This window comes from Dasypus novemcinctus, chromosome 2 (genome assembly GCF_030445035.2).
Source record: "Dasypus novemcinctus isolate mDasNov1 chromosome 2, mDasNov1.1.hap2, whole genome shotgun sequence".
Taxonomy (NCBI): domain Eukaryota; kingdom Metazoa; phylum Chordata; class Mammalia; order Cingulata; family Dasypodidae; genus Dasypus; species Dasypus novemcinctus.
This window is the reverse complement of record NC_080674.1, coordinates 98474247-98491601: the sequence shown is the minus strand read 5'-3', so window position 1 is coordinate 98491601 and position 17355 is coordinate 98474247. Positions and strand designations below refer to the sequence as shown.

The 17355-nt window shown below is 40.0% G+C and overlaps 1 protein-coding gene and 1 long non-coding RNA gene across 3 annotated transcripts in view; one reads left to right on the top strand and one right to left on the bottom strand.

Annotated features, from left to right (window-relative positions):
* The window catches only part of RHOBTB3 (Rho related BTB domain containing 3), a 65354-nt gene extending 64566 nt beyond the window's left edge, over positions 1-788 (bottom strand). For both annotated transcript variants that reach the window (XM_023592348.3, XM_004470655.5), the window contains exons 1-2: positions 546-788; positions 146-371 (exon numbers count right to left, since the gene is read on the bottom strand). In XM_023592348.3, coding sequence (XP_023448116.1) covers positions 146-371; positions 546-547 — 228 coding nt within the window. In that variant the 5' untranslated portion in view covers positions 548-788. The remainder of the gene's footprint in view (positions 1-145; positions 372-545) is intronic.
* Positions 200-17355, top strand: part of LOC105747304 (uncharacterized) — a 39685-nt gene continuing 22529 nt past the window's right edge. Inside the window, exons 1-2 of the long non-coding RNA XR_001119386.3 lie at positions 200-289; positions 13114-13250. This is a non-coding gene — a long non-coding RNA (uncharacterized lncRNA). The remainder of the gene's footprint in view (positions 290-13113; positions 13251-17355) is intronic.

Below are 17355 nucleotides of genomic sequence, written 5' to 3'. Positions count from 1 at the left end.
CCCCCAAAAAAATGCTTAAAAACTCTAGCTACGGGACCTGAACAGACCAGATTCTTGAAAAGGGGAAAAAGAGGGCAGAGGGGAAAAAATGAAGGGAAAAAAAAAACTCCTTCTGCCTCGGAACAGAGCAGCTGCTGCCGCTTACCCAGACGGGACAGTCGTGGACCACCAGCTTGACATTTCCAAACGCGCTGGCCTGATACTCGGTGAATACCGGACGCGCAACCGTGCTGGTCGCATTCAGCAACAAACTGCTTTCGTCCCCCGAGACCAGGGGGCTCCTCCCCAGGTAAGTGCGGATGAGCCCGGACGGCCGATTGTCCCGGTGAAAGGCGTCCCCCTCGTTCCCCAGCGCGACGATGTGAATGGACCTACACGGACAGAGTGGGGCGCGGGGTAGAGAAGGACCACGGTCAGTTCCAGTTTAACGCGAACAGGAAGTCGGCGCAGCGGCGGGACCGGGCACGAGCCCCTCGCCGCTCCTGCCGGGGCGCACGGCGCGCGCTCAGCGCACAGACAATGGGAGGTCGGCGGCGCGTACTTACATGATCTCAGGTCCAGCCGCAGGCGGCAGCTCGGAAAAGCGGCTCCTCACGGCCTCCCGCGGCCAGTCGGCGGCGCGTTTACCCGCAATCCGCTCATCCCCGGCCGCGTCCCCCTCGCGCGGCTCCTCCGCGGCGCGGCCGACGCAGAGCGGGGCCGCGGGGGCCACTAGCCCGCGAGCGAGCCCGGGCCCGGGGCGTGCGGGTCGGGCCGTGTGCGCGCGGCCGGCCGGTCAGGAAGTGCCCGGGACCATCCCGGGCGGCCGCACGGCTCCCCGCCTCCCCGGCCGCCGCCCTCCGGGTCGCTCTGCAGCCGCGCGTGGATTCGGCTGCCCGCAGCCCCCTCTCGGCCGCGCCTCCCCGGCGGGGCAGCTGTCGCCTTCTGCTCCGCCTCCTGCTCGCCGGCAGGGAGGGAGTGCGGAGAAGAGCCCGCGCCTCCGCCCCCTCCGCGGGCCGGCCGGGAGGGCGCCGCACGTGCTGGCCTCGGGGACCGGGAACCGCGGGGGACGCGCTCCCGGCCGCGGCCGCGCAGCCCGGGTGCCGGCCGGATACAAAGGAGCTGCCGGCGCGGGGCTGGGGGCGGGGAGGAGGAGGGCCGCGGAAAATAAATTAATAAATAAGACGCCCCAGCCCCGGAGCTCGCGTACACCAATCCGCCTGCATCTAGTTTGTTCAACTCTCAAGACTGAAACCAGAGCCAGGGAAAGGGGGGGTGGGGCGCCGAGGCCCCCGCTCGCTGAGGACTAGGGATTCGAGCCGGGTTGCTGCTCCAGGAACCCGGAGTTTTTTTCCCCTCTTGGCCTTGGCCGGAGGAAAGTGTTTTATACCCCTGTGCTGCTTTGTCATTTGTCAACGTGCAATACAGCTGTTTTCTAGAATCATATTTGTGGGGGAAAAATAAAGGCAACATTCATGCTGGTGCAGAAAGGGTTCTTTGTTCAGACACCAATTAGTTTGCTAACGTCACTTTATTTACTCTTTCAAGCTACCTGTGGAATATTCCTCCAAAATTTTAGTACCTGCTGGGAGTTTTACTGTGATAGTTTTTAAAAGAAGTTGTGTGCGAGGTATTTAGAGTGTTTATGCACTAAATGCTCATTTACTTGGAAATTTTTCAGTAAACATTATGGCTACATATTTAATGGTATTCCTCAGACTAACTGAAAAAAAAACGATTATGCTAATGCAAGGATACTTTAAATTCTTTTAATGATAATGCACTGAAATAAAGGTAATAAATGTCCCCAAAGGGCCTCAAATTACCTCACCGCAAAGGAACCCTGGAATCCTGTAATACCAAGTGCCATGGGTCTCTTGGGACTTGGGCTTCTCCATAAACTTTAAAATTCTTACGAGTGTTCTGTTTTGAAATAGTTCTTATTTGTCCATGTATTTATTTACTTGGTCCTACTTTTAAATCGTGCTTTCTTTTTTCAAAAAGAGCTATTTTTGAGAGAATGAAACACTAGGTTCTGAGTAAGGCAGTGCAAGGCCTTCCATAAGAGGCCAACTGAAATATCTACAACTTGTTACACGCGCTATTGCCAATTGACAGCAGTTTCATATTTCTCATGCTCAGGGTGTAATAGACATTCTCTATGTGGTCAATGATTTTTTTTTTTAATCTAGTTTTCCTTTGCAGTCAGTATAATTTATATTTTAGTCTGTACAACCTGAAACATCCTGAAAAAAATCAAGGGTACAGGATTGACTTTTCTCATGGGTACGAAAATATATTTCCTCCTGAGTCCCTTCCAGTAAACCACAAGTCAAAAACAAACACACTATAGAGTTGTGGCAACTGGGAAGTAGCAGAAATGGAGAAGGTGTCTGTTCCTTCCCCTGTTCTTATATGAGCTATGCTGTGCTGAGGCATGATGGATACTGAGACACTCAATGCCCAGGCCTTGCCCTTGAGAAGTTCAGGCTATAAACGGTCACTTGATTGTGACTACTAGCGTACCTGATCCTTTTGAAAACATGCTGCTTTCTCAAATAATTATAATACAGGCTTATGCATTTAGTAATAGGAATGGGTACACGTGCCTTCTGTGTCATCAGAGAAAAGTTCATAGAGGATGTAACCATTAACTTAGGTTGCCTAGTAAGGAATTTGGCTTCCAAAAAAAAGTCTGGCCTTTGTTTCAGCCCTGGAGTGGTAATTTCTACATCCTTGGAATTACCAGTGAAAGGAGTAATCTTTGTTACTCATGAATGGCTTGGGACTACACTTGATAGTGCCTGTGCTAAAGAGGTGGTAGAGTGGGAACACCCATGCTGTAGTCTTAAGGAGGGGCTTAGGCACAGCAGAAAACCCAAGCATGTGTTAGGGGGGAGGCTTTTAGCCACATTGTGCCTGCCAGCCCTACCCCCTGACCTTTGAGAGGGGACGGGAGTTCAACCACTTGGGCATTAATTCCATCCAGTCATGCCTACGTGATGAAACCTCATACAAAATCTGGACACTAAGCTGAAGTGAGCTTCCTTGATCAAGAAGATACATCAGGAAGGTGTTGTGATTCCATGTGGAAAGGATGGCAAAACTTGAGTTTGAGATCTCCCCAGGCCTACACCGCTCTTCTTTTGATTTCTTAATTTGTATCCTTTTGGCCATAGAAAACTATAATTTTAAGTATAGCACTTTCAGTGAGTTCTGCGAGTCTTTCCAGCACATTATCAGCCCTGAAGAGGTGGTGGGAACCCCCAAATTTGTAGTCAGTTGGTCAGAAATGCAGCTGGCCTAGACTTCCAAACTGGTACCTACAGGGCAGTCTTGTAGAGGTTTGCGCTTGACTATAGCGTCTGGCCTAATTCCAGGTAGTTGGAGTTAGAATTTCATTGTAGTTGGTCACGGAAGTGACTGAAGTTATAGAAGTTTTGAGGTTTGTATATAATTCTTTTTTTTTTTTTTTAAAGATTTATTTTTATTTATTTAATTCCCCTCCCCTCCCCCGGTTGTCTGTTTTCTGTGTCTTTTTGCTGCGTCTTGTTTCTTTGTCCGCTTCTGTTGTCGTCAGCGGCATGGGAAGTGTGGGCGGCGCCATTCCTCGGCAGGCTGCTCCCTCCTTCGTGCTGGGCGGCTCTCCCTATGGGTGCACTCCTTGCGCGTGGGACACCCCTGTGTGGCACGGCACTCCTTGCGCGCATCAGCACTGCGCATGGGCCAGCTCCACATGGGTCAAGGAGGCCCGGGGCTTGAACCGCGGACCTCCCATGTGGTAGACCGACGTCCTAACCACTGGGCCAAAGTCGGTTTCCCTGTATATAATTCTTAAAAGATAAGAAAGAGCTTGCTAGGTTCGGAGGAAGAGGAAGTTGGAAGTGACAAGAGTACTAGGCAGAGGGAACCAAATTGCGTGCAAAGGTGTGGAGACACAGAACATCATGACTTGTTCAGGAACCAGCAAGAGGTAAAGGAAGTGTTGCATGTAGATTTCTGTGTTAAGGCAGGTCGAAAAGAGAGTATAGAGAATTAATTCCCAAGAGATTTCAAAAATCAGACCTGGTGATACTCAAGTTATGGACCGGGAATCTCTGACGTAGATCAGCCTCTTAGTGAGCTAGATGCTCACTAAACACATTTTCTCTTCAAGTACCCACACCTAAACTGCATTGCCCAATTTCTTTGTATGTAGGTTGTCACCAGTGCAGTATGATCCCTGCTGAGGCAGTTAAGAGCACATACGCCTCTCTACTCTCTTATTCTTCCATCTGCCAAGTGAATGAAGCCTAGGCAGCCTTGAAGAGTAAGTTTGAAGATGTTGGAACTGCAGCATGGAAGAAGTCTGGGTTTCTAAATGACTGGTTATAGCAGAACCTCCTTGCAGAATGCCTTGTGGTACTATGATTTAAGTGAGAAGTAAATTGTTATTGAGTTAAGCCAGGCATTGGGGAATCAATTATTACAGTGGCTAGTGTTAACTTAAATTGGCTAATACAATATTACAGATGGTCCATTTTTTTTTGATATCTTAAAAATTCTTTCCAGAATTATTTTATGACTACTTTTTATTGTTATTTCTGTTTCATTATAGATCATTAGTTTATAAATTTGCAGTTTCCCTCATTAGCAGCATTTTTAAAATATCTTTCCTTTATCAGAGTGTAACAAATTGAATTATCATATGTCCTCCAACCTCAAGGTCTTTGGAGAACACACAGGAAGGGCCTCCAGCCCAAAGAATATTTTTCCAATTTAAGTGATGAAATACTACCATTTCATATTCATGCTGTGAGAAGTTCCTATTTCCAGATAAAATGTAGCTACATGTGAGTGAGGAAACTGAGCGAGTTATTACTGGTCCCCAGATCATGAATATTAAGGTGTCAGCCTTTGGAAGATATGCTAGTTCCCTAATGGCTAGAGGGGAAACAAGTGTTGATAAGGGCAGGCCTGGAGAGCTATAGCTGGCACAGGATTTGTCCAACTGTGTCTCAAGGAAACTAGGTTTCCACAGAAGAACCTTCAGCTGCCTGAGGTGGTGGAGAAGGAAGCTTAGTGAGCAGGGAGTTCTTGAGCCCCTCCTCCCCTTACCCCAAACCAAAGTCAGAGTAGTCTTATTGCCCTCTCTCTTTCTCTCTTTTATTAATATTAGAGTTTCATATTCATTTTTCATTAAAAGAGAAGGAATTTCTAAACTAATATTTGATGTGAGGGTCAGCCCTGACCACCACACTTGACCCATAAGTGGCCCAGGTGTGTTCTAGTAGGAGGACTGGAGCATTGCAGCATAGAGCAGGAGTAAGGGGAGGACTCTCTCCCTTATTCACTGGCAACATGCAGTTTCTGGAATTATAGATTTAAAGTCAGCTGATACAGCCTGGGCCGATGGAGATAGCATTAATAACACAAGAACAGGCAACACAACTGGCAGAGCTGACATTTCCAACATCCTCTGGCAGCCACCTCACAAGGTAAAAAATGAGATGATTCATCAGCTCTAACAAGAAGTTGGCCAAAACAATTGAAGTTATAGAGAACTCTGCTTTAAGTATGAATTTAGATCCACTTTTGCGAACAATGAATCTGACCTGAAGTACACACTGTGGCTTCAGCTATTAGATAATGGTATACTGAAAGGATCACAATACAGAAGCCATTTAAAAAGTAAACATCCAAAAAGGAAGGCAAAACAACAATGTTTTCAGCATGCTTAAGCAATATACTATTTAAACTAATATTTTAGAGAAGTTGCCAAATGTAAATTTTAAAAAGCCTCTGTTGAGCTTTCTTAAAAATGAAAGTCAAAACACAACATACTATTGAGGAAATCATTTTTCTTCTTGCCAAGATAAAAATGTCTGAAATAACAAATGGAACACAAGGGGAAAAAATAACTGCATTCCTTTGTCAGCAAATACCTTCAGAATATGCATAAAAACATTGCTAAAGACTCCAAGAAGCAAATATTGGAACAAGTTACACAATGTGGGACGTTTACTATAAGGTTAAGTGAAAGCACAGATGTTTTGAATATGCCCTACTTTATGGTATTTGCTAGATTGTGTTTCAATAATGAAAAACATTTTAAAATGACTTTTGGGTGTGTGAGGCAGTAAAGGAAACCTATAGTAAAGAAGGTATACTTTCTCTGCTACATTGTTAATTAATAATTGGATTTTAAAAAATAAAGTTTTACGCAAAACTTGTGTAACTGTAACCACTAATGAATTTGACTAAATTTAAAAAAAAATATGATTCCAAACGAAAGTTACAAAGAGTGCAACTGCATAAAATTTATTCCCAACATCTCTCATAGGCAGTTATTCCAACGAAGAAGCTGTAGCCATAACACACAGCACCGGGACATTATCAATGTAATTAGTTTTGTGAAAATGAAACTTTTCATAGCAGTTTTCACATTTTTCATTATGAAATACAATGCACATACAGAAAAGTGCATAAATATTTGCACATAATTTAATAAGTGATTACAAAATATTCTTTTACAGACACACATACACCATACTCCTCCTCAATTATAACCCTCTTCTCAGAGATAATCACTAGCCTCACTTATATGATAATTATTTCCTGATTTTTGTTATAGTTTTACTATCATCTGTTCATTCCTAAATATTTTGGTTTTGCTTCTTTTTGAACTTTATATAAGTGGCATCATACGGTATGGAGTCTTTTATGCCTTGGTTCTTTTGCTTGTCATTTGTAAGATTCATCCATGTTGATGTAGCTCTGGTTTGTTTCTTTAATTTCTTTTTGTTTCTGGATCGTATCCAATGGACAATTTATCCATTCCATTGTAGATGGATGGTTGGACTATTTCCAGCTTTTGCCTATTAAAAACAAAGATGCTAGTAGCACTCTTATTTTTAAAATATAGTGTCTGTGTGTGTCTGTTGGGCCACTGGGTATATGTATGTCCAACTTTGAAAGATAATACCCAACTGATGTCTAAGGTGACTTTACCTGTTACATTCCCAATGGCAGGGCATGAGAGTTCTCCTCATAATCCTTTAAGTACTTAAACATACTTAACATGTGCCAGGCATTATATTAAGTGCCTTATAAATATTGACTTATTTAATTCTCATATGAAACCTATTGAGTAAGTACTATTACTATCCTAATTTACAGGAGAGAAATTTGAAGCACAGAGAGGTTAAATAACTTTGTTTCATTAGACAAATAGTGAGTAGAAGAATAGGGATTCCAACTTAGGTGATTGGCTCCAGCGACGATTCCCTCACCTCGGATGCTTGGTTAATGTTTGGAAATATTTCTTTCATTATGTGACTTTAGTTTTGTAATTGAAAAAGTACATGTATCCTAGAAAAATTCTTATATTATACAGAATTTCTAACATGTTTAAACATTTTCCAAATACAATTTCAGTGGATTTTAAAACCATCTGCTAAAAATATAGAAATGTACATATTCTGATTACTTTGCAAGAACAATGAATAACATTAGGCAAGATGGAAATATATTAATCAGGTTTCAAGCAAATCCTTTGCATAATGGGCAATGGGACTGAAAAATAAGTATCATGATTTAGTAAGCCAGCTAATTGAAGGAATTCTTCCATTTAAATCTACATATCTTTGTGGGCGCTTTTCGGAGAGCCTTTAAATAAGCTGAACATCAAACCAGATATCAGCATTGCTATGTTACAAAGTGTTAGCCAACATTTAAAATATAATGAGGCAAATTCTTGTTATCCCTAAAAAGCTTTATTAACAATAAAATTTAAGAGAAAAATTGTATTTTCTATTATCATTATTAATATATTTTAAATTTACTTTAAATTCTATTTACTTATTTCTGTCATCTTTTGAAGATTTTCTATTTTAGTATGTCTTAATGTATTCATTATATATATATATATTAAAAGATTTATTTATTTATTTATTTATTTATTTCTCTCCCCTTCCCCCCTCCCCCAGTTGTCTGCTCTCTGTGTCCATTCGCTGTGTTCTTCTGTGACCGTGTCTATCCTTATCAGCAGCACCGGGAATCTGTGTTTCTTTTTGTTGCGTTATCTTGTTGTGTCAGCTCTCTGTGTGTGCGGTGCCAATTCTTGGGCAGGCTGCACTTTTCTTTAGTACTGGGTAGCTCTCCTTACAGGGCTCACTCCTTGCGCGTGGGGCTCCCCTACGCGGGGGACACCCTGCGTGGCACGGCGCTCCTTGCGCGCATCAGCACTGCCCGTGGGCCAGCTCCACAAGGGTCAGGGAGACCTGGGGTTTGAACCACAGACCTCCCATGTGGTAGACGGATGCCCTATCCATTGGGCCAAGTCCACTTCCCCATAATATATTAACACAGTAATGTATACATCCAACTCATAAAAATTGAGGGTGTGCTCAAAATGTTTTCTGATGGGGTGCCCAACCAAAAGTTTTGGAGGGAGCAGATTTGGCTCAAGCAATTGAGCACCTCCCACAAGGGAGGTCCTAGGTGCCGTTCCTGATACCTCTTGTGAAAATAAAAGCAAATAACAAGGAAAACAAATGAAAAAACCAACTCAGGGAACCTGAGGTGGCTCAGTCGTCGAGCACTTGTTTCCCACATACAAGGTCCAGAGTTCAATCCTGCACACCCCCACACACCTGGAGAAAAAAAAAAAAGTTCAGAGATGACGGGCCTAGAAGGCTGGGCACTAGAGGGAAGCTTGAGAAGGACACCACAGGGGATACCTGCTGTCAGAAGGCAGAACAGGCAATGGGACTGACTGCTGGGGTGAGGGAGGCTGTGAGAATGGTAGTAAGGAGGAGATAGGGGAAGGCAACAAAGATAAACTGCAAACCTACTTGCCTAGAAATCAACCCCGTAAAAAATGTATTTGCTTTACCTAATCTCATGAGAGATAAGGTTGGCAAGTTTGCACAAAAACATAAAATTCAAGATTAGCATTCTTTTTACATGAGCTTGCCTTTTCCTCTCGTAGAGTAACCTAAGCAACGTCACGTACCAGGGTCAGCAACACTTCAGTCAGTCCCATGGGTAGTTTATTCAATTCATTACCTTGGTGATACTTCCTACAGAGTAGTGGATAGGTTTCTTCTAAATTGTGTATTTCTCCCAAATTACAAGGCTGCTATATCATCAATTCTGTTTGGAGAAGCCCAAGAAAGTCTCCAAAAATATTATTTACATGCAAAATCCAACTACACCAAGCTCTTTCAGCAAAAGTCTAAAACGTTTGTTTCTTTGTTTGAATGTCTTCTGTTATCCACTACCTCTATCACTGTGCACAGTGGTGTTTTTTCAAGCAACTGTTCTGTTTCCCAGTTAAAATATTACTTGAAAATACCAGAACATACATTCTTTTGAACTAGGACTGTCTGCTTCTATCAGCATTTTTCAAAGGATTGAACTTCCAAGTAAAGTGGTCATTTGGCCTTTAATATGCCTACTCTGTTATTTAGTCCTTGAAAAGCTGTAAGCCTATTTTGAATTATAAAATATTATCCTTAGGATTTTATATATTTAAAAATACAAGCATCATTATTAAACACTGATGATTGTCATTTATTTATGCGTAACATTTTTGTGAAGTTTTGCATTTCTAGCCATACAAACATAGAATATTAGGTTTAGATGATGTAATACTTTGATGATACACCTTTTCCAATTATATATTACATATATTACAATATATTACATATATTATATATTACAAAAGTGGATTTCCCCCCCAATATCGTGATAATCTGGCTCTTGTTTTAACTGTTCCAACAGTTACACCATTTGCAATGATAGTTCCCTTAAGTGTTCACTATCTCTCATTTTTCTTGCTGTATTCAGGTCCTTGCATCTCTGTTCTGGCCATTCACTGGCCACCATCCCAGTAGGGCCATTTCACAAGCGTGCTTTGAAATGTTCTCCTTTTTCATTCAAAGGCTGTCACAAGCCACTTCACCTGACCTCTTCTTTCTGTCCTCACACAAAACTTCTGCTCCTTATTTTTCCCAACTTCCCATTTACTTTTCACTTGAGTCTATAACTCTGCAGTTAAAAATTCTATTTGATAGTGAACAGCAATTTAAATTTTCTGAGAGATCTGTTTAAACTAAGGAAAACCCAGCTGATGCCATTAAATATTAATCTGGGGGGAGCAGATGTGGCTCAAGAGGTTGAGCACCTGCTTCCCACATGGGAGGTCCCGGGTTCAGTTCCCAGTGTCTCCTAAAAACAAAAACGAACAATAAGCAAACAAACAAGGGAACCAGTTCAGGATTGCTGATGTGGCTTAGTGATGGAATGCTAACTTCCTACTTATGAGGTCCCGGGTTCTATGTCCTGTCCTGGTACTCCTAAAAAAAAAAAAAATTTAAGTTGACAGTTTGCATTCTTGGTGAATAGTCTATTTGATATCCTAACGGATCACCTCATTAAAATTTTCTGCTTATCTTTAGGATATTTTGTTTTCCCATTTCATTTACCCCTGCTCATCTTCTCCAGAGATCCCCTGGGGCACATTTTTTACTGACTCCGATCTTCAAGTTCCTCTTTAGAGGAAATAATAAAAATATGTTTTTACTAGCACATCTGTAGATTACAGAAGAATCGTGTAGAAAGTACAGAGTTCCCATATGCCCCCCCTCAAACACACAGTTTTCCACATGGTTTTAATATTTTGTCTTAGTGTAGTACTTTCATTACAATTGGTGAAATGACATTATTATAATTATGTTATTAACTTTAGCCCACTGTTTACATTGGGGTTCACTCTTTATGTTGTACAGTTCTATGGGGGTTTTGGGGTGTTTTTTTTTTTGGTGTGTGTTAACTTATAAACAACCTAAAATTTCCCTTTTGTATCCCTTTTCAAATATACAATTCAAGCATGTTAATTAATACTTACAGAGTATGCCTCCATCACCATTATCCATTGTCGAAACTTTTCCACAAACAGAAACTCTGCACCAATTAGACATAAACTCCTCCTCCCCTCCCCCCCCCAGCCCCTGGTAACCTGCATTCTATTTCTGATTTTATAAATTTGCATATTCAGAGGCACATAATTTCCAGAATTTTTTATTGGGACTTCATTATTATCTTCAATTGCTCTCAAATTAAAATATCTGGACTTGTGTAATTATTATACTCTTTAGTGCTATATTAGCAGGTACTTTCCCCTATGGTAGGACAGATCCAAACCCCTTTTCCAACCAATAAATTCCACAACTCCTACAGGGCCAGTACTGTTTCTGGTTTTGAAGGGTCTTGTTCAATGTTCTTCCTCAAGGTATTCTACTATTCCAAGCTCCTTCCAATTTTAGGACCATGGTGGGACAAGGGCACTCTCAATAGACATTAAAAGATCTTCCTCAGTGAAGTGTTTAATAAAGCAGCAAAGCAAAGGCGCCTCTGCACTAAACCCAATGGCAAGCAGAGCTTCTCAAACTTTTCCACTGAAGTATTCCCCAAAAGAGAGGTACCTGGGCAAACCCCGGACATTCCTCTCCCTAAACTTATACCCACGTTGCAGTACAATTATTCACTGCAAACCCAGGATTTCTTTGAAATTTTCTCAAGTTTTTCCTTTAAGCCATAGTACATTCTTGTTGATGTAATATAAAAGTAAAGATTAAATTCCTTACCACCAGGTAAAATTAAAGGATGTAACATGGTTAAATTGTGACTTTCCTTTCACATACCTTGGTATACTACTATGGAAGTTGTCAAATCATAAGTAGAACTTATCAGACTCTGAGGGGCCAGAAAACTCTTTCCTTCTAGTGAAATCTGGTGAGGAATGACATTTTGCTGAACTGATCAGTAAGAAGCTATCTTTTTGTAGATGAAGAGAAACCAAAGAATAATCAATAAGTTTTATTAGCATGGTGGAAAAAAATCTTGCTTTTAATGGTCATTTTACCGTAACTCTTCAGAATTATGGAAAAAATCTATGGTTCTATCTATGGACAGAAAGAATGAGACACTCAGAAATGTACAACCAAATTGCCCCTGGTGTAACACAAGAAACAATGAAGTATAATACAATAAAAACAAAACAAACTGATAAAAAAGCAGAGTTTATTTTGCTCTGTTTTGTTTTTTTTTACAAGCATTATAGTACTCACTAGCTGTAACCTTAAAATGGAACGCTCTGTTACTAGATAGCTATCCATGAACAGCTGCAAATTGTACACTATTAGTAATTCTTCATGCTAAATTCTAGAATTAGGGGGCATTTTCAGCCAATGTATTTTATTAACTCACTATGATTTTTATTAATTCCTTAGTATTCTTGCATTTACTATGATTATAATAATTTTATGCAAAAGACTCCATCATGTTCCCCCGAAATTTACTGCAGGGGATAAAATCAGTCTAAATACAGTGACAGTACTAAACAGCTAAATTAGAAATGTCACAGTGAGAGGCCAGTTGGGTTGCTCATGCTGGCTTCATAGGATGGCACTGCCTCAGTCAAGTCACAATTTCCATAGCTCATTAGTCAGTTTTCAAAGTCCAGAAACTTTATTTTTGCCAGGGTGCCCAGAATTGATCACATTCAGAGGACTAGGTTTATGCTAATCTGATGCACAAGAGGTCAATGTGTTAATTAGAACACCAATTTGCTCATTTAAAATGAGAAGGTGGAAGTGGAGGTGGCTCAAGCCATTGGGTGCCTCCCTCCCACATGGGAAGTCCCCAGTTGGGTTCCCAGTGCCTCCTAAAAAAAAAAAAAGAAGAAGAAGAAAGTGAGCACACAACACACAGACACAGAGAACAGACAGTGAGAGCAAACCAACAGGGGGAGGAGGGCTGAGAGAAGTAAATAAATAAAATAAATCTTTTTAAAAAATGAGAAGGTAACTATCAAAAGGACTAGAAACCTATGCTATATGGCCCATACTTTCTCTCTCCTCCAGGAAAGTCTACTTGAGAAAGTATTATTCTTTTTAGTTCAACAAATAGTTTTAAGTACCTGGGGTATAGGTCATTTTGATTCCAAGGAGGTTGTGCATATATAAACACTTTAATCAGAATTATGCCAAGAGTAAATTGACAAAGAGATGTTATTTTCCAGAGCAAACTGCATTAAGTCAATGTATTCCTTGTTCTACTGTCTAAATAGTTTTCTCTTCTGATTGACAGTTTCAACCATTGAGAGATGACGATCTGTGTGATGACATTAACCAGGAAGATCATCCAATAACCACATTCACAAAGCCATATGCTGCATGCTGTTCTTGATCTGGGGCCTCAAAGGAATGTGATAACTCTCTGAACAGGTACTCAAATATTTGCATGTATATGAATATGTGTATTTTCCTACTAGTTGGTCAAATCAGGGTGTGACCTAAAAACTTTGAGTCTTCCAGAGCCAACCTGGGTATCTAAGCCACTAAAACTGCCCATGATGCAAACTCAGGGCATTTCTAGGGCTAATTCTTGAAAACTTGATGGCTAGTTTAATCCACATATGAATACCATATCACTGGAAGGATACTCGAGGGACAGATAATATGTAAGAACTGGATGCCTTAGGAACAGGGTTGGGTGGGAGAATTCTAACCATATTCCCTTTTATATCTTTTAATTATGAACCATGTGAATACACTGGTTTTTAAATTTTCTTTAATAATCAATATTTACTATTTATTGTATATATATATTGAATTTTTTTCAAAATTCTATACTAGGAAAAAAAGCACTTTTAACTCATCATTATCCCTGCTAGCTAAATCCTTCTTCCTCCTGAGTTTCCCAGCCCAGCTATTGGTTCAATCATCCTGTTCCAGAAATCTGGGCATCTTCATTTTCTCTTCAGACTTCCCTCTCCCCCAGTTACCAAGTCCTGTCAATTCTATCTTCTAAGTATCTCTCAAACATCCCTCATCTCCTCTCTGTTTCCCATTGTGACCGCTATAATTCAGGCTATTACCAGGCCTGTAGAGTCTGAATTTCTCAGCTATCCAGTAGCTCCCCCAAACCAGAGTGATGATTTTAAAATTCAGATCTGACTTAGACCTATCACCCTCTGGCATTAAAAACACTTCAAGGACTCTCCATTGTACTTAAAATGGAGTCTAAACTTCTTAACAGAGCTCAGCGCTTTCAAACCCCATGATATGGTAGCTGTTTAACCTCTCTGCTTTGTTTCTTGATATCCCTCCCCATACCATCTCAACCCCTGCCCCATGCTCTAGGCATACCAAACTTGTTTCTGTTTCTCCATCAAACCGTGATGCCATGTGCCTATGGATCTTCAGACCTGCTGTTCCCACTGCCTAATCAATATCTCTATCTTCTTCCCAGAGAATATAAGGATCTTGGAACACTTGAATTTCAATCCCCCCCTTCCAAAGTTACATGTCCTTGTTGTCCAGTACATTAGTTTTATCTTTTTTAAAAAACTGCTAAATTAATTATTTTCGTTATTGCTTTATAAGTCAAAATAGATTTATCCATGTATTAGGTGATCCTCATTTCTTAGCATTCCTTCTAACATCCACTCTTCCTTCTAGATTTCTTTGTTCCTAAAATTCCTCCTTTAGTAGTTCTTTCACAGTTAGGATCTATTAGTGATAAATTTTTCTGGCTATTGTCTGAAAAAAAATCTTTATTTTACCTTTACTCTGGAATGATAATTTGTTGGTTTGATTCTGGTGTTAAATATTTTTATTAAAAATGCTTTTGTGGGAAACGGACTTGGCCCAGTGGTTAGGGTGTCCATCTACCACATGGGAGGTTTGTGGTTCAAACCCTGGGCCTCTTTGACCAGTGTGGAGCAGGCCCATGTGCAGTGCTGATGCACGCAAGGAGTGCCATGCCATGCAGGGGTGTCCCCGCGTAGGGGAACCCCATGCGCAAGGAGTGCGCCCTGTAAGGAGAGCCACCCAGTGCAAAAGAAAATGCAGCCTGCCCGAGAATGGTGTGCACACATGGAGAGCTGACAAAACAAGATGACGCAACAAAAAGAAACACAGATTCCCGTGCCGCTGACAACAACAGAAGCGGACAAAAAAGAACATGCAGCAAATAGACACAGAGAACAGACAACTGCGGGGGGGGGGGGGGGGGAGGGGGAGTGAAGGGGAGAGAAATAAATAAAATAAGTAAATCTTTTTAAAAAATGCTTTTATATCAAAACATCTTTGGGTCAAAAACATTAAGGTCAAAATGGCAAGATCAAACCCTCCTTTGCCCTACCATATTATAGAAATGTCTTCATGAGACTTGTTCTTGCTAGCAGGGAACATATTGTCTCTTTAGCTATAAAGCAGAAATGTTAAATGCAAAATGATAAAATATACTTTACATACACAATTTATAATGAACAAACAAGATAAATACCATTGAAAATTTGGATGATACCTTCACAGTTCTAGTTAGATGAGTCAGAGAAAGGAAGAAATTGCCCTCTTTCTCAGTTACTGAAAGAAATATTAAAAATTAAGAATTTATTTATATGATGAAAGGAATGAGCAGGGAGAGAGCAACTTAATTTATTTTTCTCATATAAAACAGAGGATCTACCTGAGATCTGCCTGAGAATTACCTGTAGCAGTTCCTCTAGTGTGAGTCCTCTCTAGATACAGAGAGACATCATAGTCTAATGGAACCCAATGGGCCATCAAGTTACTAATCAATCTAAAAGAAAGTCTTCGGGCATAGGTTTTTGGAGGGTGAGGGATCTGTAGATATGCTTCCCAAATCTTAACACCCAAATATTAGAAGAAACATTTTGTCCTTTCCTCCTCCTTCCTTCCCTGCTTTCCATTCTACTTTCCTTCTAGAAATCGAGAGAAAAGTGAGCAGATCAATGAATCCTTCTGGAATATCAGTAAAGGAAATATGGGAAGATTTCTGAGGAAGAGAAATTCTAGACTATTTATGTTTGAATAGAGACCAAGGACAAACAGTAGAAATATAGTAACATTGAGGCTGGTTTTGACTAACTCCTTAATTGTTTAAGATTTGAGTTACTCTTTGTCTGTTTCTCAACAGTTATCATATGTAAAAACCATCAATTACCTTACTCAGGTAAGAAGAAATTTGGTTACTATTAGATTACAGAGAAATTCAATCTAGTCTATAGTCATCCAAATAAATGTATAGTGCTAGTGTTAAATAAGGCCCTCCATAAATACACAATTCACTTTCTTTTTATAGTTCTATTAGGAGAATGCACTTCATGCATATTTTTACCAGCTAATCTTTATTGAGTTTTTAAAGAAAAATTCTAATTGTTTAGCTCTACACATAGTTAGAAAACTGAAAAGTTAAGAATCAGAGAACTTTACATTGTGATCAAGCCACTAATATATTTTTAAATAATTGTTGCCATACTATAACATGGAATTATTGAATTCCATGAATAAAATAATTATATACATTTATATGGAATGTATTAGTGAGTACTAGTTATCTTTCTCTAATGACCCATATATATTAACATGTAACATCCAATACATGTGAGTCTAAAAAAATAACTTTAAAAAATTAAGTGAATTTTTTTAAAAATTCACTTTTTAACTGAGTTTAAACTGTTCCATATAATCTATTTTGATTCCACAAAACTATTTGTCATCTCCTTAGATGAACAGCTGCTTCAGCCATGCATTGCATCACATGTCCCAAGATAATCTAGTATCCAGAGTAAATTGGTGGAACAGGAGATTTACCCACGAAAACAAAACTGCAAAAGGGGTCAGAGACCTATCTTTGCACTAAAATACTTATGTTTCATATGCAAGTGTGAAAATATCATATTATAGGTCTTGCAAATGAGAAACAAACCAGAGAAATTTAGAGAATGATGAAAGTTATTTCCAAGATTAAAACCAACAGATCTCTAACATACTCACTTAACAGCAAAGTAATTTTTAATGAGACTGTGCCTGCGTTTCTGTGCTATGGTCTTTTGTGTGTTTGTGCAGTGTGTGTCTTTGTGTGTCTTTGTATGAGACTGCATGCCCATGTATTTGTGTTTCTATGTCCGTGTCAGTGTTTGTGTTACTGTTGCATCTTGGGGGGTAGGATGTGTGAGATAGGATTACAGTGTATAAAAGGAAGGAAGGAATACATCTTCATTTGGTATCCATTTTCCATTGGATAAGAAAAGAAAAACCCTGGGCAATGGGTGAAATAATTGAAAAATTTTAGGTCTTTACGTTTTTGACTTTCTTATTTTAAACTTTATTTTATTATAAAAGGAATACCTGTTCATTTTATAAGCTTCAAATATTGATAACACTTGATATATATTCTTCCAGACATTTTAATGTTTATGTGCATACATATTTTTACAAGATGGGATTATATTAAATAAATCATTTTTAGCAATACAGCATGAAGACAATAAATACTTATTCTATTCTTAACATAGATGCT